At 40.6% G+C, this 27,515-nt stretch overlaps 1 protein-coding gene across 1 annotated transcript in view; it reads right to left on the reverse strand.

The window, feature by feature from the left end:
• GUCY2F (guanylate cyclase 2F, retinal) overlaps window positions 1-27,515 on the reverse strand; it is a 106,688-nt gene that overhangs the window by 47,383 nt on the left and 31,790 nt on the right. The window contains exons 6-8 of the mRNA XM_004590182.3: window positions 23,617-23,713; window positions 12,352-12,483; window positions 4,751-4,840 (exon numbers count right to left, since the gene is read on the reverse strand). Coding sequence (XP_004590239.2) covers window positions 4,751-4,840; window positions 12,352-12,483; window positions 23,617-23,713 — 319 coding nt within the window. The remainder of the gene's footprint in view (window positions 1-4,750; window positions 4,841-12,351; window positions 12,484-23,616; window positions 23,714-27,515) is intronic.

Genomic DNA, 27,515 nt, shown 5'->3' on the forward strand with positions numbered 1-27,515 from the left:
GATACTCTAGGGAGAAAGTCTAGATTGACTCAGAGTGGTTTTTATGAAAACTTTTGTTTCACAGCAATTGAAGTTCCCTCCTCTTTTTGATAAAAAGAGATAGACTTTAAAAGTGAGAAGAAACTCAAGGACCTTGTTAATCAGTCCCAGATAATGGGTAAGAATATAGAATTGGAAGCCACAGCCTGAATTTTTATGCATACGCTTCTGCAGAAGTTGAGATTCCAAAAGTTATAAAGTTATCACTTCTCCGGCCTTCTGAATCCAATTGTTGCCCTTTCTCTCAAAAGCATCCATTCTGCTGTTCTCTGCTTCCTTCTTTACTTGACTTAATAAGATCTGCTTTCTAATCTGGCCCTGTGGTACACTGTTGCAACATCTCAAGATTATGAATGCACACAGGACTCCCAGTACCAGTACAGTCAGATCCACCTCTTTCTTAATGAAAACATTTTGAAGTAATTAGAGATTCCTACATAGTGAATTCTAGAAACATCCCATTTTCTCTCTACAATTGAGTTCCTGCTTATACCTGACATGGCCACACAGGTCAGTGAAAGGAATATATAAAAAGATGCCATGAAGATAATGGAATGCAGCTTTCTCTCTGCTGGAGAAGGAGTTCGGAAATACAGAAAAGGGAGAAAAGAGAAATTCCTGACATTTGGTTAGAACCAGAGTTATTACAATGAAATCATAGTTTTAGATGGATAGAGATTACAAACCTAACCAAGTCAGTAAAATTAAACCCATACATGTATACTGTATGAAAATTAATAATAAATAACTAAATAGAAAAATTATTCCAAATAATAAAATAATAATGAATAAATATTAGAATATTGCAATCAGTAAATAATCAATGGAAGTTAAAGCTAAGTGGAAAAATTTGATGAAAAGAACAGGATATTGATACAGATCTCAAGTATCTCCCTATATTTTATGTATTAACCGTGATTACAAAATAATATCTCAGCAATTCTCTAGTGAAGAAACTAGGCAGCGAACACTGAAACCAATTCATCAAACCTGAAATCATCAGTAATGGGAAGCCCGACACTGTGGGCTTTCTGATAAGGTTCATGGAAGAGGACACATCACTTCTGTAGTTGTCTAGCTAAAAATGTGAAACCTGAATCAAACCCTGAGGAACACCGAACAAACCAAATTGAAAGACAGTGCACCAAATATGTGATCTAAAGTCTTCAAAAGTATCAAGGTGCAGAAAAGGAATAGCTAAGAAACTGCTTGAAACTAAACACAACTAAAGAACTGGACTCTGTTCCGTTGTCCATGCATAAAACGCCAGGATAAACTTAACAGCAGAATGATGAACTTATGACCGCTTATGAAGGACTATACTATTGTAAAGATATAGGAGAAATCAGTGGGAGGAGGGGAATTTGGGTAAGAGAAATCCCAGAGCCTATGGAACTGTATCATAAAATAATAAATACTTTTCATAAAACAAAAAATTAAAACAGTTTAAAAAAAGAGAGAAAAGAGATATTATAACAAATTATAACATATGAACCTGTATTGGAAACTGACCGGGGGAAATTATTTGTATTTTTTGAAAGATAGTGAAAAAAATTAGAATAGGACCCAGCACAGTACCCTGGCGGCTAAAGTCCTTGCCTTGCATGCACCAAGATCTTATATGGGCATTGGTTCTAATTCCATGGTCCCGGTTCTCATCCAGCTCCCTGCCTGCAACCTGGGAAAGCAGTCCAGGACGGCCCAAAGCCTTGGGACCCTGCACCTGCGTGGGAGACCCAGAAGAAGCTCCTGGCTCCTGGCTTCAGATCAGCTCAGCTCCGGCCATTGTGTCCACTTGGGGAGTGAACCAGCAGACAGAAGATCTTCCTCTCTGTATATCTGCCCTTCCAATAAAAGTAAATAAGTCTTTTTAAAACTTAGAAGAAGAATAGTCATTTAGGTAACAGCAATATAAGGATGTTTTGATTTTAATATTATACCAATTGCATAAAGAATATAATTGCTTTTAAGAAATACATAGTGAGATATTTAGAAGTGAAAGGGTATTGTATCTGCAACTTATCCTTAAGTTGTTAAGTATATATATGTGTATATGTATATACAGATATACATATACACACATATGTATGTATGTATGTATACAGACACACGAGGAATAGCAACTGAGAGATAGGCAAGTAATGCCTGAATTTGGTAGAGCATATAAGTTTCCTGAATTCTTCTTGAGGCTTTTCTAGTCAGTCTGAAACTACTCAGAAATTTAAAAATATCCCCAAAATAGATGTTATGGACACCATCTTCCTTGCATCAATACCAAATTTGCTTATTTCCATACTTTGTTTTTCCTCTTCCCAATGTTTAGCCATATTTTGGGCTCTATACTTTGGATCTACCTCTCTGTTTATCATTCTCAAAAATCAAATCAGTATGTAATTGCCTGTGTTTGCTGAAGCTGGCTCTTTTTCTGGACCTTTCGTGATAGTTCCTTCACTAACGGGCACAAAATCACACATGAAGGAAATAGCAAACCCAAAAACTTCATTCTGAGCCCAGGACATATCCTATCCTATCCCTGCCACACACTCTCAATTTCTTTTGCCTGTCATGTGTACAGCGCTTGTGTGTGGCAGGTGTCTCATTCACACCTACCAGAATAACTTGAAATTTCCTCCTCATTAATATGGAGAATGTTAGGATTACCTTCCACCCGAGAGAACCAAAGACAGCCGCCAATTTTATAGCCACAAAGATAAAAGAATAGTCATGATTTTAAATGAGTTACAAGAAATCATTTGCACCCCTGTCTTCTCTTTAGGCTGCATCCTTAAGTAAACCATCTCAGAATTATTTGAACATAAATAGTGGTATTAAGGAAATCACCATTTTTCAAATAGAAATTATCACATGCCTTTTCCAGATCTGGAGAATGGGTATGTTGAATGACTGTGGTGTATTTACTTGATAATAATAATGAGAACTATCATGTTATAAAGAGGCCCCATGTCAGAAAATGTGCAAGATGTCTTACAAGTATTATCTAACCTAGGAGGCAGACATCACTATACTGCCTTTACAACTGGACTCTATGGCTCAGGATGACTTGTCCAATTAGTACATTTCTTTAGTGGTAGATCTATAATTTGTGTTTCACATCTCTTTGACTCAGAAACATGTACTTTACAAAGATACAAACATGTACTGGCACAAAGATAGAGAGGAAGATCAGTGGAACAGAAGAGAAACAACAGATGGAAACCCACACATATACAGTCAATTGATCTTTGACAAAAAGACAGACAACAACCCAAGCAAATGGAAAGGTCTGTTCAACAAGTGCTGTTGGGACAACTGGTTGATAGCCTGCAGAAACAAAAAGATAGACCCACATCTCTCACCATACACCAAGATCGAATCTAAATGGATAACAGATCTAAACCTACATCCAGAAACCTTCAAACGTTTGGAAGAAAATGTCGGACATACTCTACAAGATCTAGGTGTAGGTCCCGACTTCCTAAAAAGGACACCAAAAGCATTAGCAATCAAAACCAGAATAAACAATTGGGATCTCATCAAACTAAGAAGATTCTGTACAGCTAGAGAAACAACCAACAAAGTAAAAAAACAACCTACAGAATGGGAGAAGATCTTTGCACACTACATAGGAGATAGAGGGCTGATCTCCAGAATATACAAAGATCTCCAGAGAAACCAAAACACCAGAACAAACAAACTGCTCAAGAAATGGGCACGGGAAATGGGCAGACATTTCACAAAAGAACAAACCCAAATGGCAAACAAGCATATGAAAAAATGCTCAAGTTCCCTGGCAATAAGGGAAATCCAAATGAATACTACAATGAGGTACCACCTAACTCCAGTAAGGATGGCCCACATACATAATACCACCAACACTTGCTGGCGAGGCTGTGGGGAAAAGGGAACCCTTCTCCACTGCTGGTGGAACTGCAGACTTGTACAGCCTCTATGGGAATCAGTTTGGCGAATACTCAAACAACTGAAAATCAACATGCCATATGATCCAGCAATAGCACTCCTAGGGATATATCCAAAACATCTTCTACACAAGAAACCAACATGCACGCCTATGTTCATAGCAGCACAATCTACAATCGCAAAAACCTGGAAGCAGCCAAAATGCCCATCAATAGAAGACTAGATAAGAAAGCTATGGTTCATCTACTATATGGAATACTACTCAGCTATTAAAAAAACAAAATGCAGTTCTTTGTGGACAAATGGGCCCGACTGGAATCCATCATGCTAAGAGAAATGAACCAATCCCAAAAGGTTAAATACCACATGTTTGCCTTAATCTGAGATGAAAAGATGACAACTTGGAAGATAGTACCTGTATATTGTAATATTAGTGCAATCTCTAACAACCTGTATTCAATGCAATAAGATAACGCAATATAATCTATAAACCAACAATTAATGTCAGAATACTTAAGATCTACATCGAAAAACTGTAAAACCTACTATACCCTCAATACGCTATGTTAACCTGTAATGGGGAGGGAGTGCAGGGAAGTCTTTCAGGACCATAAAAAGAGTGAGGAAAAAGTACAATATAGCCAAAAAAAAAAAAAAAAGAAAGAAACATGTACTTTAGCCTTTGCATCACATTATTATTACAAAACCAGTAACAATCCTGCAGTCTTAAGCACTTGCTATTGGAGACAGATCAATTTCAATGGGAATGTATATAAATGAGGAATTTTCATACCATTTCAAATACATCACTTGCACTTGATTTTATAGACTTAATGTCTCCAAAATCTCCAGAGGGAAATTTTTTCAGCCACACCCAATCACCCTAGGAAGAAAAATGCAGAAAATATTGGTTAAACTTAGTTGCCTACATCTTGCAGTCAGTGTTCCTTCCACATAAGGGTTTATTGTTAAACCATCAATCCATGAAGACTTTTCCTTCACCTCCCATCCTCCACCACGTGCTATCTTTTGAGCTAAAATGAGACCATATGGAGGGAGAAGTTAAAGTTTAAAATTCCATTAACTCAAGACAGGGAAACAATTGCTGGTATGCACACACTCAGAAAAGGAATGATGCCACTCTGTAATGCCTCCCTTAACTAACTGCAGAAAGTGCTAGGTCATTTCACTTATTCATAGCTAAGTGATGGAGCACCAGGTTTCCTGCGATTAATGGCGATGGTTGGTGGCTGCAATTCCCACTGCCTTGAGGCGTCTGTGGTGGGAGATGTAGTGCGGTAAACATTTCCTGCCTTTACTTCCATCCATTTTTCTATTATGGGACAGGCCATTGGGTGTGCATGTTGGGAGGGGGAAATGATATTATGCTTTAATCATAAACTGATCAGCTCAAATATAAATTAACTTTTTATTTGGATGCACAAATGTACTGTCATAGTAATATGAGTAATCTAGACTCTCAAAGATATATTTCTGGCTTTTAAAAAGTATAAAACTGCTGTTTTTAAAACCATTGTTAAGTCAAAAACAGCAATTATTTTATTGTCTTCACTTCAATACCAGTGCCTGATAGATAATTTTCTTCTACATGCATAGCCTCAACGATTCATCAGTCATCAAGCCCTATTTAGATTCTGTCTACTCCCCCCAAATTTAAAAAGCAATACAAATATATAGATTCCTTTTGTTTTGTAATAATAATACTGTCTTACATTTGCACAACCCTCTCTATTCTTCAACGTGCTTTCACATCTATTACCTATAGCCTGAAGATTCCATTTCAGGCTGCACCAACTTGTCATCAAATAGAGATAATAAAGCAGAGAGCTCTGCAATCAAATTCCTACAATAACAGAGTGGCTATCTTATTAAGGAGTATATCCAGCTGTGACACTGCATCTGGAGACTGCCAAAGGCAAAGGCTAATGGGAGCTGCAGGCATCAGAGTTTCTTACAACACTTTGTGTTAGAGAGTAGGTTCTAGCCAAGGAGCTCAAAACACTGTAACTACACAATGACTCTCAGAGACTTTAAGCATCTAAACCCAACTGCATCAGTTAGAGTCTACAGAATTCAGACGCTCAGTTCAGCATCAATGCCTAGTTACAGCAAAATAGTCCAAGTTTTGACCCAGAAATTCTCCAAGTGTGGACCTGGGCCAGCTGCATTAGCCTCACCTGGAAACTGCTTAGATTCCCAAGCTTGAATAAAACATAAGAAATCAGAATTTGAGCAAATGGAACTTAATAATCATTGTAAGTGTGCGTCCCACCACCATAGTGCTATCCTTTTCCTTAACGCTGTGGTCCTCTTCTGAGTCATACTATCTCCATTTACTCTTCACAGAGTGTTTCTCATTGAAGTCTGCTATTGACCAGGGATCTAAAAGTAATTGATTGAAATAATGAGCTCCCAACACAGCTTAATGCTTTACCCTTTAGAGAAAGGCATCCTTTAGAGAGATCAAAGGCTAAGTTTTATTAAACTAGAAGAATAGAACTTTAATTGGGAATCTACAAAATCATTCAATGGCTGGAATATATTGGTAAGCAAATGAGTAAATAAAAATCCTTCCTAACATCACTGCAAAACTATTACTTGACCCAATAGTCCCCAATAGTCACTATTGTATGCCATGGCACCTGCATGTGTTGCCTACCAATAGAAAAAGATGTTTCCTCCCAAAAAAAAAAAAGGTGCCATGAGCATATCATCTATAGTCAGTGGCAGCATTTTGATACAAGATAGCAGTGCTGGCTCTATTCATGCATTCATGGACACACTGCCATTGACTCATACATTTCCAAGACACCATGGAGGAAAGGGGTATTCTGCACATCACCAAGCTGCATTTGCCACAGATGCCTCCTCTTCTCATTAACGTGCAACAGGGGATTGAAAGGCTGGAGTTTGGGCTCCAAGATCAGGCAGGAGAGAGAAGCAAGTAAAAGGAACTGCAGGAACATAGTGAGGAGAGGAACATCCAGGTCCACACGTGTTTCCCAGTAGCTGTATACATGCATAGTCAAGTGTGCTGGTTTAGACTGCAGGGTGAGAAAGCTGCCCCCCTCACCCTATTTCAGGACTCAGTTGTGAGGCTAGATCTCTGTGCTCTTTCCTGCACCATTCTGTTAGAAGATAAATTCAATGTAAACAGTGACCTCTTAGCTAGACTGCTGCTATGCAACGCACAACCTGAAAATCAGCAGCAGGAACCCTCCTGGCTCTGGCTTCCTGCTAACATCTGACACCTTCTTCCTGCAGTTAGCCATACTGCAAGCAGAGATTAGCTTTCTGTCGGGTTCATTAACTGCCACAGTTAGTTAACTGCACCACAGGACATTTTCCTGTCAAATTATCAAATCTGAGCTCCGCAAAGGATCTTAGGTATCCTTAGTTCAATTCTTTTTTTTTAAAGATCCATTTTCATTAGAAAGTCAGATATACAAAGAAGAGGAGAGACAGAGAGGAAGATCTTTCATCCTTTGATTCACTGCCCAAGTGGCCGCAACAGCTGGAGCTGCACCAATCTAAAGCCAGGAGCCAGGAGCCAGGAGCTTCTTCCAGGTCTCCCACGTGGGTGCAGGGTCCCAAGGCTTTGGGCCATCCTCGACTGCTTTCCCAGGCCACAAGCTGGTAGCTGGATGGGAAGCAGGGCTGCTGGGATTAGAACCGGCTCCCATATGGGATCCCAGTGCGTTTAAGGCGAGGTCTTTAACCACTAGGATACCACGCTAGGTCCAGTTCAATTCTTTCATATTTTGATTAACAAAAGCTTGAAAACATTGTGTGACTTTCCCAAGGTCACAAGACCAGTAACAGCACCAGCGAGCGAAACAACATCTTCCCATCACTCACTTTCCTGTCCTTTCCTCTCGCTGGATTTGTTTGGTTTGGGAACTCTGTGTGTGTGTGTGTGCGTGTGTGTGTGTGTGTGTGTGTGTATGTGTGTTAAGATTCAAACAATTCTCAGAAGGTCTGTAAGCAAATTTGTTTGGAGTCTGTGTGCATTCTACTTCATTCTAATGACGAAAAGGGAGGATATGAGCGGGTTTTATCTTCACAACACATGCAGCATTTGTTTGGGTTTTTGCTTTTAAGAGAAGAATTGATAAAGTACTTCCCTTATCACTCACTCACTTTTTAATTAAAAGCAAGGAATATCAAACTCTATTTGCCAAAGTTTTTCGCAGGAATTTAAAGTGTTTTTGCACTAAGGTCATGGCATATTAAGACAGAAGAGAACTATGTCTTAAAATTGGCAATGCTTCAAACTGCAGAGTGGCCTTGGTGCAGCCACTTACTCAGTCTGAGCCTCTGTCTTTTCATTGATAACGGTTAGTTGGATTTACTGGAGGATTCTTTACATTCTTTTCAGCTCTAATAATCCATGATTCTGTGGAGATTGAGAAGGAGAAGATTGCTGCTGAATAAAAAAAAAAAAGAGGCGTGTTGAGATAGAATTATAGGAGATGCACAAGCTGTAAGGATGGACGAAGGCTTATGAACGGGAAAGGAATGGCGAAGAAAGCCACACACACACACACACACGCACACACCAGGGGGAGAGGCTAAGCAATAAAGAATCAGAGTGGGAAAATGGAGTGGCAAAAGGAGTTCATTTGGTCCTCCCTATGGCTTTCAGAGTTACACTGATGCCCACCTCAGTCCTCACACATTGGCTGTGGCTCTTACAGCCGATCGGGGCATGTTCCCCCTACATCCAAGCAGTTAGCTCATCTGGCCTCCCATTTGTATTTCAAAGGGTGTCCGTGAAATGAGGACTGTTTTTCCTGGGCAGATTATGTCTCTGTGCATGCAATCGAACTGTGAATGTGTGTCAGTGTCCTTGTAACTGTGACTTTGTATCTGATGTGATGACATGTACTATACATGCCTATTACCTGCAGTTAGGTATCTGCTTCCTCCAGCAACTTGTCTGGAAATTCCAACTTCACATAACAATTCTTAGGAAATTCTGAGTGATTTTAAATGGAATCCAGACAAGGAGTCTTCCTGGGAAGATTTCTGATAGAAGACGATTCAGTGGACTTCTCTACTTGATTCATTGATTCAGCTGACTTACGATCCCTTCCAAAGTTCTCTTATCTTAGCCAGTTTTCTAGCCTCAGGGGTTTTCCTCCACACACTTCACACATCACCCTGATAGTGACACCTTTGTGTGGCTTTATTCCCACTAACATCCTCCTTTTGTAAAAACAAAGGTCCCCCATTTATTGTCTGGACTGCACAATGGTTATTCTGAAAACTAATTAGGTCAGCTCTCTGTCTCTTTCCAGTTAGTGAATTCTTAAAAACCAGCAACACAGAGCCGCAGTTTTTTCATTGTGAATTTTACACTATAACTTTGCAAAACCCCCCCAAAAATAAGGCCTGTCACAATTCAACACAAATCAATTCACAAAATCAGCAAATCAAAGGTAGAAAAGGCCTTGGAGGGCTTAGAGTCAAGCAGTTCTCAACAGTGGCTACGTAGTATCAGGGAAATAATAAAAAAAAAAATACCTGCATTATGTATGAACTGAATCAGAATTGCTGGGAGCAGGGCCTAAGCAGAGGTATTTTCAAACTTCCTAATGAGTCTTTAATGAACAAACAGTATTGGAACTTTGTTCAACATTTCATTTTACAGTCAAATAAAGCAAGTGAAATTTACTTCAGAAACTTACAAGTGTCAATACCTCTTGCATCAGTTCATTCCAGTTGACATTCAAAAGCTATCCAATTACCTTATCTTTGGTCTTTAAGAGAAGTGAAGCTGCCAATCTCCCAATATCTCAAGTTTATAACTGAAGCAAATTTCCTTAGGATTAAATTAAATCTAAGGTAAAAATCCAGGGGGTCTCGGCTGTGAATGTAAGCCAAGCCATTAGGAATACTAAGTAAACATATTTGAGGTTCATCTTGGTGTTTCATAGCTGTCTTAACCCATTTGTGAGATTTAGCAATTTACAAAGCACAAAAAACTATTTCTCACATTGCTGGAGACTGGGAAGTTCAAAATCAAGGCATCAACCAGTCACTTGTCTGATGAAGCCTGCGCTCTTTTTCCAGCATGATGCCTTATTGGCGCCCTCACATGGCAAAAGGCAGAATAGCAAGCTAACCAAACACTGCTTTTTAAGAAAGACCCAGTGAAACAGTTAAGTATACATTAGCAGTATGATGCTGGATTTTCTAGCGTTGCCTATACCTACAGTGCCATGATACACTTAAATAGCATCTCACTCGTGGCCCCCTCAAACTTCATGTTATTTTCACATGCAAAACACAGCCATTCCATCCCCATAACACCCAAAGTCTTTTTTGTTTGTTTTTTTGTCTCTATTTTTGTTTTACATGTAACACCCAAAGTCTTAATTCATCCCAACATGAATTCAGATATCTACAGTCAAACATAGGTGAAATTCAAGGCACAGTTTTTCTGGATGCAAATTGCTTTCCAACTGAGTGTGTGTGACATCACAGGCTTCCAAAACGTAATGGTAGGACAGATATAGGACAGATATTTCTATTAAAAAGAGAGAACAGTTCCGAGATAAGCTCAAACCCTAACCTGGCACACAGGACAAAATCTTGAGGTTTGAAAAAAATCTTTTCTGAATCCATGTTCCACCTCTTAGTCACACTAGGTTGAGTACTGGGCTTCTAAGAACCAAGGAGCCTCTGCCTCCATGGCTTTTCTGGGCGCAGTCCACACTATAGCTTTCACAGATAAACACTGAGCATCTCAGGTTCTCATAGGCTGGCACTGCATGTTGGTGATTCTACAGGTCTCAGATCATCCAGGCAACCCTGTTCCCATGGTTACACTAAGCATTGCTCTGCCGGTTCTTAGCAGGGACACCAACCATATTTTCACACTGGACACTGTTCTATTGGGGACCCTCTTCAGTGACCCTGTTCTTGCCTCAAATCTCTGCCCAAGGTCCTGAGCATCCTTGAGGTATCCTTTGTCATCTAAGTGCTTACAGCTTGGGCTTTCCCAGCACTTGCATTGTGCAAATCTACAAAATTAGCCCCAAGTAAACATCACTGAGACTTATCATTTACACCTTCCACAGTGATGGTAATAGCTACAGTTGGGCACAAATGAATCCACTATCATGTGGAGTTTCTAAAGTGTGCTGCACAGGGTTGTAAGGAGAAGAGACTTAATTCAGCTGAACAGAGAACCCTCTTGTTCCACAAGCACCCTGGATCCTTCTGAAATCATCCAGCCCTCCAGGTCCCAGCGCTCTGGGCCTGTGATGGGAATGGACGCTTCAAAGATCTCCAAAATGTCTGGAAAGTCATTCCCCATTGTCTTCATGAACAGTATCTGACTTTCCTCTGTCCATACTAATGTCCTTATCAAATTTTTTGGCATATTTTAGTTTTCTTTCCTCTGTGTATGTTTTTTAATTCTTTACATTTTCAGCCTGAGAATTTCACAGATCTTTACATTCTACTTTCTTTTTGTTTATGAATTCTATCTTTAAATTTCCTTTCTCTTCCTGTATTTTACCATGAGCAGTTAAGAGAAGTCACATAGCATCCTGCATGCTTTCCCCACCAGATATCCTAGTTAATTGTTCTCAAACTTATGTTTTAATTTCATTTTATATAAACTTTTTAATATGTGTGTGCATGCGCATGTGTGTCTTCTAGAATAAATGACATGTTTCATAGCCTGGATTTCAAGGACTTTTCTCCACACGCATAGTAAATACTTGCAGTTAAAAGTTCATAGGGGAGGGCCCGGCATGGTGGACTAGAAGCTGAAGTCCTCACCTTGAACGTGCCGGAATCCCATATGGGCGCAGGTTCTAATCCCGGCAGCTCCACTTCCCATCCAGCTCCCTGCTTGTGGCCTGGGAAAGTAGTCTAGGATGGCCCAATGCCTTGGGACCCTGCACCCGCATGGGAGACCCGGAGGAAGTTTCTGGCTCCTGGCTTCGGATCGGCGCAGCACCGGCTGTTGCGGTTACTTGAAGACTGAATCATCAAATGGAAGATCTTCCTCTGTCTCTCCTCCTCTCTGTATATCTGACTTTGCAATAAAAATAAATAAATCTTCAAAAAAGAAAAGATCATGGGGGTAAAGGTAAGTAGAGTCATTGCTAAGGACAGTCGTTGGCAGGTAAGGAGTACGTGGGACTTTTTGCATTATTGCCTCTCAATTTTGGCTTGGCAACTTGAAAACTACTGTGATTTTTAAAAACAAAATAAATGTCAAATCCATAAGTAAACATAGATAAAACTTTGGAAATCTTATCAAATATCTCAATATTCTGTAAAGAGACTACTGCCCAAGTCACTTCACTGTTTGAAAACTCAAGAAGGCAGCAGATTTGATACCTGATGGCGTACCTCATAAATCGCTATGTTGGAGTTTTCATAGGTAGCTGGAGTTAGACTCTCTGAAGAAAAGGAGAGCCTTGGTGACCTCCCACTTTGAACCTCTGAGATGAGCTGAAAGCTTACACTGGCACGACTTCCTCTCTGTAAAAGAAGTAAGAATGAAAGGTTGTAGACAAAACGCTCAATATTAGAGCAGAACCTTGAGCTGTGATGTAGATACTGTACTTACATTTCCTATTTCAGTTTTTCATCTCTAAGACTGTAACAATGCTAGTAAATCCCTGTATAACTGGATGCTAATTTTCCCTGTATTTCATAACTCCTTTTTCACTTCAAAGTTGGTACTTTATTTTGCTCCATTGCTGATCAAAACAAAGATTTGCAGGTGTTTCCATTTCCTAATAAGGATTAGAATCATAAATGTGGGAGGGTAAGAAACAATGTTGCAATCGTAATTTATTTGGGGATCTTCTTTTTAGAGACAAGAAACTGAGATTAAAAATCAGTTAAATCGGGCCCGGCGGCGTGGCCTGGCGGCTAAAGTCCTCGCCTTGAAAGCCCCAGGATCCCATATGGGCGCCGGCTCTGGTCCCAGCACCTCCACTTCCCATCCAGCTCCCTGCTTGTGGCCTGGGAGGGCAGTCGAGGGCGGCCCAAGGCTTTGGGACCCTGCACCCGCGTGGGAGACCCGGAAGAGGTTCCTGGTTCCCGGCATCGGATTGGCGCGTACCGGCCCGTTGCAGCTCACTTGGGGAGTGAGACATCGGATGGAGGATCTTCCTCTCTGTCTCTCGTCCTCTCTGTATATCCGGCTTTCCAATAATAATAAAATCTTTAAAAAAAAAATCAGTTAAATCAGTTTCCTACAGCCAGTCACTTATTTTGTTACCAGAAACGTTATTTATCGAAATCTAACATTTTTAAAAATGAATAGCAGAGCTAGGGCAGAAGCCCACACTCTTGACTCAGAATTGACTGTTTCTGTTACATCATCCAGAATGGCATCCACGGAAATAAGATCCACGGAATGGAAGAGAATGTGTATTGTGGTACAATAGGTTGACATCGCTTGGAATGTCTGCATTACATATCAAAGTGTTAGCTCAAGTCCTAACTACTGTCTAACTCCGATCCAGCTTCCTGCTAATGCACGTAAGAAGCCACAAATGAAGCCCACTACTTGGGCTCCTGCTGACCACATGGGAGACTTTGATAGAGCTCCTGTCTCCTGACTTCAATCTGGCCTACTCCTTTCTGTTATAAGTATTTGGGGAGGAAAAGAACAGATTTAAGATATCATTTTATCTCTGCCATCATCCTTTCTGTGTCACTGTGCCTTTCAAATAAAATAAAGTAAAATAAAACATTAAAAATAAATACATAAATAAATAAATTTTTATTTAAAAAATAAGTGGAGGAGGTATCCTGGAATACACTGAGAGCGCAAAAAAGCAAGTAGATCATCTGGTTATAATTTGTGATTCTTATGGTTGAGTAGACCAAAATCCTCTTCCACAACTTGCTAACTTTACAAGTCTGATAAAAGAAGACTGGGAACTAATGATACGGTTGAGTGACAAGTGGAAGAGTAATCTGCAACTGTGTTCACCTTTAAAATTGAATTTCTGTTGTCTTCAATTGAGCCAGTAGAGCTAGCAGTTGCATTTGGTATTAACTAGGGCAACATCCACTTCCCAACTCCAACGCCCTCATTTTATTAGAAATAAATTTAAAAAGGGATGCACGGGCTTGAATAGCAATCTAAGAATCTTAATATCATCCGTCCTGGCCCTGTGCTCTTCCTACCACATCACACTTTATTTCACTCTTACCAGTAAAAGCAATCTTAAGTACTTTCCAACATTCTTTCTTTAATGGTCTTTGATCAACTGAAGATCATTAGTTAACTCTGACCTGACTTAAGCTCCTGTTATCAAGACTATCACAGTCAGAGGCCTGCATTCTGGCACAGTGGATTAAGACACTACTTGTGATGCCAGCATCCCCTCTTGGAGTGCCAGTTTGAGCTTCAGCCATTCTATTCTCCATTCCAGTTCCCTAGCAAGTTGTCTGGGAAAGCAGAAGATGGCCCAAGTCCACGTGAGAGACGCAGATGGAATTCCAGGCTCTTGACTTTGTGCTGGACTCAGCTCTTGCTGTTATAGGCATTTGGGGAATGAACTAGCAGAGGGAAGATCTCTCCCTCCCTCCCTCTCTGGAATTTGTGGCACAGTGAGCTACTTGCTGCTTACAATGCCAGAATCCCATATAGGAGCACTGGTTCAAGACCAAGTCTCTACATTTCTGGTACAGCCCCTTTCCAACATGCATGAGAAGGCAGCAGAGGATGGACCAGCATTTGAGTCCCTGCCACCCACCTGGAGCGAGCTCTGTTGCAAGCCTTTGGCACTACCTAGCCCTAGATGGGGAGTACACAAGTGCATGGATGATCTCTCTCTCTCTCTCTCTCTCTCTCTCTCTCTCTCTCTCTCTCTCTCTCTCTCTCCTTCAAACAATAAATATAAGTAAATCTCCCCAGCTGTAGGCAATGGCCTAGGTTACATTGCACCTAGGCAAGTGTTACACTGCTTGGAGAAAAGAACCAGCTGGAGGGCATCCTGGGCCTGATTAATGCCAAATTTGTGTTACCTATATCTGTGTGCCAGCATGATCATCTTTTCTTTTACTTTTTAAGATATGTGGGGGCATGGGTCTGGCACAGTAGCCTAGTGGCTAAAATCCTCAGCTTGTTTGCGCCAGGATCCCATAGGGGCAGCAACTTGTATCCGGTTACTCCACTTCCCATCCAGCTCCCTGCTTGTGGCCTGGGAAAGCAATAGGCCTTGGAACCCTGCACTCAAGACCTGAAGAAGCTCCTGGCTCCTGATTTCAGATCAGTTGAGCTCTGGCCGCTGCAGTCACTTTGGGGAGTGAACCAGCAGATGGCAGATTTTTCTGTCTCTTCCTCTCTCTCTAAATCTGACTTTCCAATAAAAAAATCATATAAAAAAAGGTATGTGGGAGCAGACACTGGCATGCCAACAGACAGGGTCTGGAGACCTGTGCACAAGTGTGTGTGGACCCCAGGTAGGCAGGCAGGCAGGGCCCCAGTCTGGCACAGCACACTGCCAGAGGACTGGGCTTGGGTATCTGCACTCTAGTGGGCATGGAGGGCTCTGAATTTCTCAAGGTAACCAGTCTGGAGATGTGTAGGAGGGGGGGACTGCTGAGGGAGAACATGACAGGTGAGGCATGACTTCTGGGAAACTTCCATCAACCTGGCTGCTGTAAACGAGAGGACTGAGACTGAATAGTTAAGAGGAGGGAAACCAGAGGAACTTTTGGAGCCAAACTAATATACCCACCCACAGGAGAGATCTGAGCTAGGATTGTTGATATCGAACACCACGTGTACCACAAAAGTCATGGCCAAGGGGCCTGTCTGGTAGGGTTTGACCACAATACCTGCCAATGAATGTTGGGGCAGGGAGTGGACCATGTTAGGCTGGGACATGAAACTAACCAGCTCACAAGAGAACTGGATCTGGAAGCAGATTCTGTGGGGGATCGTGGGCTCACCCCTGTGGGACTGCCATACCAGCTGGTTTGTTTGACGCTTGGGGTAGTGACGGGCTGAACTAGAACAACCACTGAATTCAACAACACTCATGGGCACTGGCATTGGGAACAGGCCTAACTCGTCCAGGCTGTGGCGCCCGCACGTGAACACAGGAAGTTGGTGTGGGGTGGGCCAGGCTGTAACATCCACCAGCACACACAAAGGCCAACACTGGGGCCTAACACCTGCTAGCACACAGGAAATCTGTGACTAGAAGAGGGCCTGGTGGGGGAAGTTTGGGAACCTCCCTAGTGGGCCATCACTCCCACTGGTGAGCACAGGAGTCAGGGCTAGGTGCTGGTCAGGCCAGACAGGGCTGCTTCACTTATTGGCATGTGTGTGAGGTTGGCCCTGTAGGGGATGGACCAGGCAGGGCCAGGCAAAACCATATCACACTGCCACTTGCAGGAGCCAGAATGAGGTGTGGGTCACACTGAGCTAGGCTAGGTTATCAAACTTACCAGAGGGCATGAAAGCCAGGGGTAAGGACAGACTGGGCAGGGCTAGGCTGCAGCACCCACCAGTGAGAGTTGGGACTGAGGGCAGGCCAGGCCAGGCTGAAGCATCTGATGGCAAAGGCCACGCTGGGTCAGAGCAATCATTGGCATGTGCAAAATCTGTGGCTGGGAGCGAGCTTGGTCAGGGAGCTAAGGAGACTCCTTGGCAAGACTATAGTTCCCACTAGAGGGCACGAGAGCTGGGAATGGGGGCAACAACCTGGGCTGGATATGGCAGCAGCATCGCTGGACATAAGTGTGGACTGGGTTTGGGACATGCAAGACTGAACTAGACTACAGCATCCATTGGTACTCACAAGAACCAGAGTAGGTGTAGAACATGCTCTATATCAGGGACCCTGGGATGACATCGGGTGGCTTTCCCACATTCCCAGGTACTAACACATTTGGGGTGCTGGGAATGGCCATCTCCCCTTGTCTCTCCACTTTTTCCAGACACCAAAAGAAAAAGGGAGATTCAATGCAGGTGTCTCATCCACTTTCCCCCATTCCTTGACCTTCACCACCATAATTGGTGGTCCACATGGCATGTATCCCTCTCAACTACGTAAATATCATGAAAAATAAAATGGATTCATTTCTTTAAAATCTTAAGATAAATAAATTTTCTTTTAAAGAAAAGATGACCCACTCTGTCTTTCCCACTGTCAATGTCATTCTGTCTTACAATAAATTAATACATACATACATACACACATACATAAATAACTCTTTAAAAAAGACTGTCACGGTCAACTTAAGAAAGTGGTAGGGCCAGCACAGTAGCCTAGCGGCTAAAGTCCTCGCCTTGCAAGCACCAGAATCCCATATGGTCGCCAGTTCTAATCCCAGCAACCCCACTTCCCATCCAGCTTGTGGCCTGGGAAAGCAGTTGCCAATGGCCCAAAGCCTTGGGAACCTTAATCCACGTGGGAGGCCCAGAAGAAGCTCCTGTCTCCTGGCTTCAGATTGGCTCAGCTCCGGCCGTTGTGGCCGCTTGGGGAGTGAATCAATGGACAGAAGATCTTCCTCTCTGTTTCCCCTCCTCCTGTACGTGTAACTTTCCAATAATAAAAAAAAAAAAAAAGAAAAGAAAGTAAGAAAGTGGTAAACTATTCCCAGGGGCTGATTTCTGAAATTCTAACAGTTCAAACTTCAAAAAAGATGCAAAATTTCACTCTTACATCAACCTATACTCTCCCAGAAAGAACAAGATGAGGGAGGAATCTACTTCACTTTCATTCTTTATTTTCATATCTCAGCAGAAGTACCTCGGTCTGTATATTAAGGTATAAACTCTCCATGAAGGGAAAAAGAGAAAGCAAGAGAGACATGACAAAATCCACACACATTTGCACATCAACTTCACTTTCTTCTAAAAAGCTTCCTTTTGTAATCTGACTTCTCCTGACCTATCAGATTTTCTAGACTGGATTAATTTCATATTCACCAAGAGTTTGCACTTTCAGACATTCCATTTGGATGGGATTCTAAGCTTGGCTTCTTGACTGATTAGACACAGCCAGCTGCATGTTTGTGACTACACAGCAATTAAGGAAATTGTATGCCTGCCTTATCTTTCCCCATCAGAACCCCTGATACAAGCCAAATACCAAAATGGATCCAGAGGCCAAGAACTATTTTCTTCTAGGACAATGCCATCCTTTTCCTCCTAGGCCAATATAGGAAAGAGTGATTTCTTATAAGGTTATTAAAATTCCTGCTAGTACACATTGTTCTGACTCATACGAAGAAAACGGGTGGTGATTGTGTTTTTTTTTATTCTCACTATGTCAAAATTACACAAGTGAAAATAAAATATCCATATCATGAGCACTACTCTTGTTACTTGCGGTGATTTCATGAGAACTGGGAACTGCTAGTAACTTCAGTACAGAGAGAGAAAATCTAAGTGCAGGCCTTATAGATTGCACTGGACTGTTGCAAGACCCATACAAACAAAAATTAATTCAATCCAAAATCATGTTATGCTTATTTTTTCATATTTTTCAGTCAAAACATTGAGGTACTTGATAGGAAATGTCATTTTAATGTATATACCCTCCAAGAAAAGATCTTTAAAACAAATTTCTTGCGTCTGAGAAAAATTGTACTATATTTTGATACGCTTAGACAATGGCTTCTAGTCACCTGATTTTACTATTTTTTAAGCGTTCATGGATTTTAAATTATCTTCTCACAGAAACAAATCTTTCATCTTGGTGCCGTATTACATATGAGGATTGCTTCAGAGTTTGTATTTCAGCATTTATACCTCTCTATTCCAATAGAGAATTTTATACTAGGCATATTTAGCGTTGAGAATCCAGACAAGTTCCACCACCATGAGTGATAGGATCCTTGGATAGCATCAAATATGGAAGCTAATAGCAATAACGATTTGTGGCCTGAGCATAGACTGCAGATTTCAGTGACAGTAGTAGCTTTTGCTTTCAACAATACTTTTCTAGGAACATGATTTGAACAAGTGTAAGGTTTATAGATCAGAAGTAAATCAACAATCAAAAAGTTCATTTGACTCCATCTGCATACAGATTACCAAGAAAATGCATTCTTAGTCAGCCAACTAATTCAATGTGCTTTACAGTGCAATATTTAGGCAAATGCCCAGAAAATAATTCTCAAATCTGGTACATGGGATTAGCAACAGTAAAGGATATATGGGTGCAATATGATGTGCTTACATCCCCATATTCTGTCACAAAACTTACTAAAATGTGAAAAGACTAGTGTCTATTGTGGTCACAGACTAGCACAAACAAACCTACCAGCTACCTCCAATAAGACTTTTCCCATATATTCTCTTCTCCAAGTTCCTGCTTATGTTGTGTTCTCACTCTAATATGCCTAAAGGGCAAGGCAGGTAGCACAAGTAAGTAAAAAATCCCGAGTATAAGGTATTTGCAATGGGGATGGTGTGATGGCTCAATTGGCTATCCCTCAGTCTGCTCCTTCCCACCTCGCACCCTCTTATGGCTTGGGAAAGCAGTAGAGGATGATCCAAAGCCCTGGGACACTGCATCCACCTGGGAGACCTAAAGGAGGCTCCTCATGGCTCCTAGCTTTGGATCAATTCCGCTCTGGCCATTGCAGCATTTGGGCAATGAACCAACAATAAGAGATCTTTCTGTCTCTGTTTCTCTCTGCAAAACCTACCTTTCCAATAAAAAGTATTTTTAATATTTTAGAAAATATTTATATCCTTTTTTAAAAGAAAGAAATTATGCAATGATGGAAACCTATCAAACAGCAAAGAACATACCTCTTGCAAAAAAAGATAATTTCCATGAAATTACAACTGATTGCCATCATGCTACCTAACGTTGAAAGATCTTCCAATTTTAAGGAAAGTAAATTTTTATGCATGGCTTCCTAATTTCAGAATTCTTGCTACTATCTTTGGTGACTGTGAGAGCCAATCAAAAGTGGTTACTCATTTACAACCTGTGACCTACACAAATTTTGTCCTTCTTTTGAGATTCAGTTTGGATAATGAGTCTGTGAAAAGCTTTTCTCCACTTACCTGCCTCATCTGAAGTTCTGTTGTATTTCTAGTGTCTTTTGTGCACCAGGACACTTCTTGAATCTCTGTGTGGTGTGATTTGTTCTCTAAGTTGTCTGTAATCTTCTGAAAGGCAGGGACTACATGTCATCTCTCACTAAAGTCTCATGCGGGACTGAGGCATACTAGCAGGCCCTTAGTGAAGATTATCACTTCCAACATAATCACAATCAGTAAGGGTTCATTTTATGGTGTAAACTTGACTAAAATGAGGAATAGCTAGAAGTCTGAAATGGTATAACTTTGGGTGTGTCTTGTGAGTGTATTTTCAAATATGATTAGCAGACGAGCTTACGTGGACAGGTGAGAAGGTCCAGCCTCAATGTGAATAGGTATTACCAATTGGCTGGGGGTCTGGAGAGACTAAATGCGCATGGAAAACTGGTCTCTGGTTCTGAGACCTAGGACATGGCTGAATCTTGCTTCAGAAATCAGTCGCTGGTCTTTGCACTTAAGAATTTAGAACAGCAGATCATCTGGTGTTACTCGGGTTTTTAGGCTCAAATTGAGAGCTATACTATCAGCTTCCCTGGTTCTAAAGCCCTCTTACATGAACTCATCCATGCCATGAGCATCCCAGTAGCTCCAATCCACAATTTATTGTTTAACTACCTAACTGCCATAATCACGAGTCAGTTATCTTAAAAACCTCCCTTCATTTGCCACAATACATGTCTATTGATTCTAAGTATCTACAGAATGCTACAGTACACAACCAGGAAAGAACTCCATTAGGAACTGAACTCTTACCAGTTGCTTCATTTGCCAAAATATTAATAGAAACACCTGGGGGTCCTATGATGCTATGTGGTAACATAATAAAAATTATAGCTCTGCCTTTGAAGAACTAACACTCAATGGTGGAGTCAAGGGGCGGGCACATTGGCCTAGTGGTTATATTCTGAGATGTCTGTGCCCTATGTCAGAGTGCCTGGGTTTGATACCCACCTCTGACTCCAGTTTCCTGCTAATGTATATCCTGGAAAACAGTTGCGAGAACTCAAGTAGTTGGGTCCCTGTCACCCACTTGGGAAACCAGGATGGATTTCCCAGTTTCCAATTCCTTTTCCTGGCAGTTGCAGTCACTGGGAGAGTGAACCAGCTGATGAGAGTGTATTCTCTCTCTATCAAATAATAAAAATGTTTAAGTCATCAATTAAGAATAATATTGAATCCAAATACACAAATAAGAACTGTAAAGCTCAACTGTCCCTCAAAATACACTGCATTCTCTTTGACAACACAGTTCTAACTGTTACCTAATAGAAATGCGATGTAGCCCACGTATGCAACTTCACGTTTTATAGCAATTACATTAAAAAATTGTATGCATTAATGGTGGGACGCAAATTAGTACAACCATTATGTTGAACAGTATGTATATTCCTAAAAACACTAAAAGCAGACCTCTTATATGACCAATATACCCACTTTTCATTATTATTTGACGCTAGGTTCACACTTTTCACTATTCACAATAGCACTATTTCAATCTGGCACTATTTACAATAGCAAAGATACAGAATTAATGTAGGTGTTCATAAACTGATGATTGGATAAGCAAAATGTGGTATATATACGCAATGCAATATTACTTGGCCATAAAATGGAATCAAATCCTGTTATGTGTGGCTAAATGTGTAGAAATGGAGGACACTGTGTTACATGAAGTAAGCCAGGCACAGAAAGACAAATGTCATGTGTTCTCACTCATATATGAAAGCTAGAAAAGTTTATCTCATGTAAAATGAGAGTGGTATAGTGATTACTAATGAACTGTAATAGTAAAGAGGAAGAAACAAGTTTTTGTATTCTACAGGATGGTCAGGTGACTACAGTCTACACCTTATATATTTTATTAGAAATATCAAAGCACTTTTGGTGTAGTGTTAAATGATATCTGAGATGTCCACATTCCATCTTTAAGTGAAAATATTCAATACCCAACTCTGTTTCTAATTCCAGTGTTGTGCTACACGGAGGAAGGCAGAGGGGGCTTGCTCAGGGAGCCTGGTTTCTGCCAATCCTAACGGGAAACCCAGATTTAGTTCTAGGCTCCTGGCTTCATCCTGGTCCAATCCCTGCTGTTATAGAGATTTTGAAAGTAGAACAGCAGAAGGAACATTTCTGTCTCTCTGCCCCGCTCACTCTCTATTTTCCTCTCTCTTTGTCTCTATCTCTCTGTCTCTCTCACACACACACTAAAAGTAAATTATCATTTTAACAGATTAGTTTATTTATTTGAAAGGCAGAGTTACAGAGAGAGAGAGAGAAAGAAAGAAAGAAATAGCTCTTGGTTCATTCCCCAAATGACCACAATGACCAGGGCTGGACTGGGCCAAAGCCAGGAGCCAGAAACAAAGACCAGGTCTTCCACATGGTAAACAGGCCTAAGTGCTTGAGCCATCGTCCACTGATTTCCCAGGTGCATTAGCAGGGAGCTGGATCGGAACTTGAACCAGTGCTCATATGGGATGCCAGTGTCTCAGGTGACGGCTTACTCACATGCCACAATGCTGGCTCCAAATAAATATTTTTCAAAGACTATAATAGATGTACAAGAAATCTCAAGGTATAAGGAAATGATAAATGTTTGAGAGCATGAAGATGCCTACTGTCTCATTTAATCATTACACTGTAAAAATGTTGCAAATTGCTGTTGATGTTATATTGGGACTCTTAATTGACTGGGAAGATATTCTACCAGCTCTAACTTAGGACCAGAAATGGTCTCCCCAAGAAACTGTTCAACCCATCTGGACAATAAGTAGCTGGACTCTATGCTTGGTATACGTTTGCAAGGAAAGAAACTTGATTGAATTTGAACTGTAATACTGCATCAAGGTGGAGGAATCCACCAGGGGGGAGGGGCGTGCGGAGGGGTGGGGGGATTCCCAGAGCCTATGAAACTGTCACATAATGCAAAATAATTAATAAAAAAATTATCAAGTTGTGATAGTGATAAAATAAAAGGAATTAATTGAAATTATTTTCTTATCTAACAATATGTCTAAAACATGTTTTAGGTTTATTTAAATATAAATTTAAATATATATAAATTTAAATATGTAAATACAGATTTATTTTTTTAAAATTTAGTGACATACTTTACATGATGTATACTACTTGGTAAACATTTAATTATTTACTTAAATGGCAGAGTTACAGAGGGAGGGGAAGACAAAGGAAAAGAGAAATAGCTTCAATTTATTCATTCACTTTCCAAAAGCCTGCCAACAGCCAAGGTTGTTATGTAGACACCAGAAGCCAGGAACTTCATCTGAGTCTCCCACGTGACTTACAAGGACTCAAAGACTTGAGCTATCATCTGCTGTTTCCCAGATGTGTTACCACAGAGCCATGTCAAAAACAAAAGTTGCCCCCTGTGGCAACTTCTCCCACTGTGCCACAATTTCAGCTCCTACATTATCTTCTACAGCCAGCGAAAATGTTACTTTCACAACACATCACAATTCAGACTAGCTGCATATCAAGTCCTCCCAAGTTTGCTTGTGGCAGGCACCTGCAAAGGGGCCACACTGGACAGTTCATTAAGAAAAGGGGATACTCCTTACCTTGCTGTCAAATTGGGGATTGATAAATGTCACATCCTCCAAAGTCAGTAGAATTTTGTTGGGTCCTTTAATCAACTGGATTTTATTTATACGACGCCTAAAACAAACATGAAGTAAGAGTGTCAAAGCTACAGTTAATTTGCCCTTAGATAGCAGTTACAGAATATAAAAGATATGAATAGGATAACCACATGGATTTTTATCAAAGTACCCACAGCAAAGGGCAGCAGCATCCCTAGTCCTCACAATTTGCAGTTACAAAGACGAAAAGAGAAAAATGAAAATGCTCTCGAAGAGGCACCAAAGCAAGTGGGGAAGGTCTTGCCTGAGCCTAGTATTTCAAATTAATAAGTGAATATTACACATCAAGGGCAGATTCCAAACAACGTCTCTTAAGACTTTATAAGAACTCAACATCTTTTATTTATGCCCTAGTATGTATCATAATTATATTAGACCTGAGCAACATCAATCTCCATTTTATCAACAAAAACACGTTAAAGAAATAAAATAAAATGAAGCAAATTATATGAGATTCCTTAGCGTGAGGCAGAGTTGGAACCTGAATCCCCCATTCCCTGGCTGTGGGCCCAGGTTTCTGCCCATAACACCACTCATCTTGCAAACTTGCATCTGTGCGTTGCCAAAGTAACAGGTCGAAAAGTGGAAAAATCCAATCAGTTGGTTCCTTTGTCTACAAGTAGGTTTTTTTTTCTTTCCTTTTACTGAATTGGTCTCTTGTCTGAGTATTGCATAGACACAGTTTAAACCTGATTCTCTCCAAATATGCCCATTAATTTGCAGTGAATGTAATTGTTTTCTGTAAATCAGTTACTATACACACAGGAGTTCTTGATGTCTACCCACACAGTCAGGTAGGTCTAACCAAGAAACTCAAGGTCCTAGGAGGAAACCTTTGCATTAGTCAGTGTGATTGCTTTGTTCCGTTTTCTTTCAGAGGCCACAATAACCACAGTTTGGCTCTGTTTTTCTATAATGCAAAAACGGTCACTCTGTGTAATATATTAAAAACCAAGAGCAGGAAAAACAACCACTGAATCAAAACACTTTGTCAAAGTGGCTGCAAGAAGTATACAATGTCACCAGCAACCCAGTCAATTTTTCTCAGTGACTCCACTGGTTTGTAAACAAACAATTAGTATGTTTCTAATTGCCCCTCTCAACAAATATGCTCCTTATCACAGTAGGAGCTGCTGCCCTACAGAGAAAATTAAAAGAGCCCTGTGATGAATTCTTGGGTAAGACACATGAATCTTTCGACAAAGTAAAGCATTGCTCCCTGACTTACCTGATTCATATGTACAGTGAATTGCTTTAAAGAAGACACACCTGTGAAAACAATCATACTACACAATTCACTCTAGTGAGCTTCCAATCCAGAGACTTGGGATGCAGTGCAGATTCTGTCATTAATCGAGCAGGTGTGGGTAAATATGAATAAATAATTTAACCTCTTCATGTCTCGGGGTCCCTCATTTATCTAGCAAGGTAATGGTCCCTGAATGACTCACATTACAGGGTTGTTTTGAAAATCAAATGAAATAATGTATGTGAAAGTGCTCTGAAAGGCGTGAAGCACTCAGAGAGTATAAGGGCTCATTATTATCATTATGGTCATTAGTATTACAAAGCACGGGAGAGCTTCATAGAAAAGCAATATAATCTGGTTCAGAGGAGTAGGGAGAAAGGAGTTCAAAGAATCCTTTGTTTTGGGAAGGTTGAGTTCTTTGCACGTCTTTCTTTCTGAAAAAAGAAAAAAAAATCTTAAACAATCAAAACACACAGAAAAGGAAGGAACAGAGAGTCACTCTCCCGCAAGTAATCACCATCTATTACAGAAACTCATCAGCTGCTCAGCTCTTCTGATTGCAGCCATGGTGGGCAGAGGGAGGAAGGCAGCAAAGAGGGGGCATCTTTCGTGCTTTGTTAGCTGAAGAACCAGGGACCAAGTCACTCTGGAAAATAATGTGCCTCTCTTCCTTTCTTTGAGCTTTCTGTGACCACTTGAAGTACCAATTGTCTCAAACTCATTTTCCTCTCCAATCATTTTCCTCTCTAATCATGTTCCTCTCCAGTCTTCTTTGCCCGCCAGCCCACATGTTCTAAACAAACCCTCCCTTTTCCCCATCTTTTTTTTCTTCTTTTTCTTCTCCCCTTTCCTTCCCAGGAATTACAGAATTGCAGGCTGGACTCATTCAGATCCAAAGGACCAGTCATTCAGTGAGAAAAAAAATAGCAAGAATTGTCATATAGGGGTGTAGACAATAACATAAAAAGCTGAGGGACTCCATTTGCCACCTTGCCTTGGGATGGTTTTGACATCGGGTAAACAGAATTTTTTCTAGGCGAAGCTTTTTGTTGGATGGGATGCATGTTAACTATGTATCTGATAATTGCCATTTATAGTACTCTATTTATTGGTAGCAATGAAACTAAAAGTAATAGATTTCTGCTATAAGCAAGGATATGTCACAGTCATAGAAATTACAGGAAAAACTTCTTTTGAACTAATGTCATTATCAAGTGTGTTTTCACAAAGCAAAAGCTTCCTACTACACCTTATGGTTTTAACAGTTTTCTAATACTGGGAATAGGCAATTGCTGTAGCAGTTAAGATACTATGCTGCTTGATATATCCACATCTTTTAGCAGAATGTCTGCATTTGAAACCAACTGTGATTCCAGATTCCAGTCAATGTACACCCCTGGAGGCAGAAAATGGTGGCCAAAAGTTTGGGCCCCTGCAACCTATAGGAAATTGAATTGTTGGACTGAAATAGCCTCAGCTGTTGCAGGTGTTTACCGAGTGAACCAGAGGGTAGGGATTTTCTCTTTGCTTCTCTCTCTCTCTCGCTCTCTCTCTCTCTCATTTCAAATAAATAATTTTTAATGTTTCCAATACTTGGGAGATTGAATAACAATAGCTTTTCACAGTGGTACCAATACATTAAACACTAACAGCAACATTTATTTATGGTTTCAATCCTGAATTTCACAGATTCATTAAAATATCAGGGGGTAGATGAGCTCTTAAAGATCATATGATCTAATTCTTTCTGTATAAAGGAGAAAATCTGGCCAAGGGATATTAAGACGCTTCTCCATGGTCACACAACTATTTAATATAATCTAGGCTTTTTTTTTTCTTGCAACTCTCCAAAATAGTCCACCCTATACCTGAGATTTCCATTCCATAGTTTAGTCTGAACTACCCTTACATAAAGGCGATGAAGTGTGATTAGCAAGGTTGAAGGGTGAAGTGGGAGAGTTATGTTTGATGCCATTTTCTATTTTTCTCAAATTGTCCTAGTAATGGAGAAGGCCCAACTGTTACAGTGTTGGAAATTGGTGTTGTCTTAAGCAGTCCTCAGCCATATATCCCAGCTTTTGAAATAGGTCATTAGATGCTCTCCTATTTAAGGGATGTGAAGAAGGAAGACAATAATTTGATGAGGATGATGATAGCATAGCCTTTTATCCAAGGGATAATAGTAGAAACAGAGGGATGTGCTACCCTAAATAATGTATTAAAATTCAAAATGAGGATCCTGGACTCCCAACAGTCAACAGACTAGCCCCTTGTGCCTGAAAAGGAGTTGAATTTTACCCACTTACTGAATGCCTACTATGTGTCAGCTATTATTCTAAGTGCTTTACTTTCTGTATATAATCTCCACCATGATCCTATGAATTAGCACCAGTATCTCTAGAGTTTGGATTCTGTTCAATGTCTACCTAATTCTTGGAACTCATTAAAGCTGTCCCAACTCAATTCACTATTAAGCCATTCCTAAATGGGATAGTTCAGGCAAACCTTGCAAGCGGAAAAGGAGCAGAGATAGTGAGTAGACAGGCCCTTAAATACTTTTCTTTCGCCA

Source organism: Ochotona princeps, chromosome X (assembly GCF_030435755.1).
Source record: "Ochotona princeps isolate mOchPri1 chromosome X, mOchPri1.hap1, whole genome shotgun sequence".
Classification (NCBI taxonomy): domain Eukaryota; kingdom Metazoa; phylum Chordata; class Mammalia; order Lagomorpha; family Ochotonidae; genus Ochotona; species Ochotona princeps.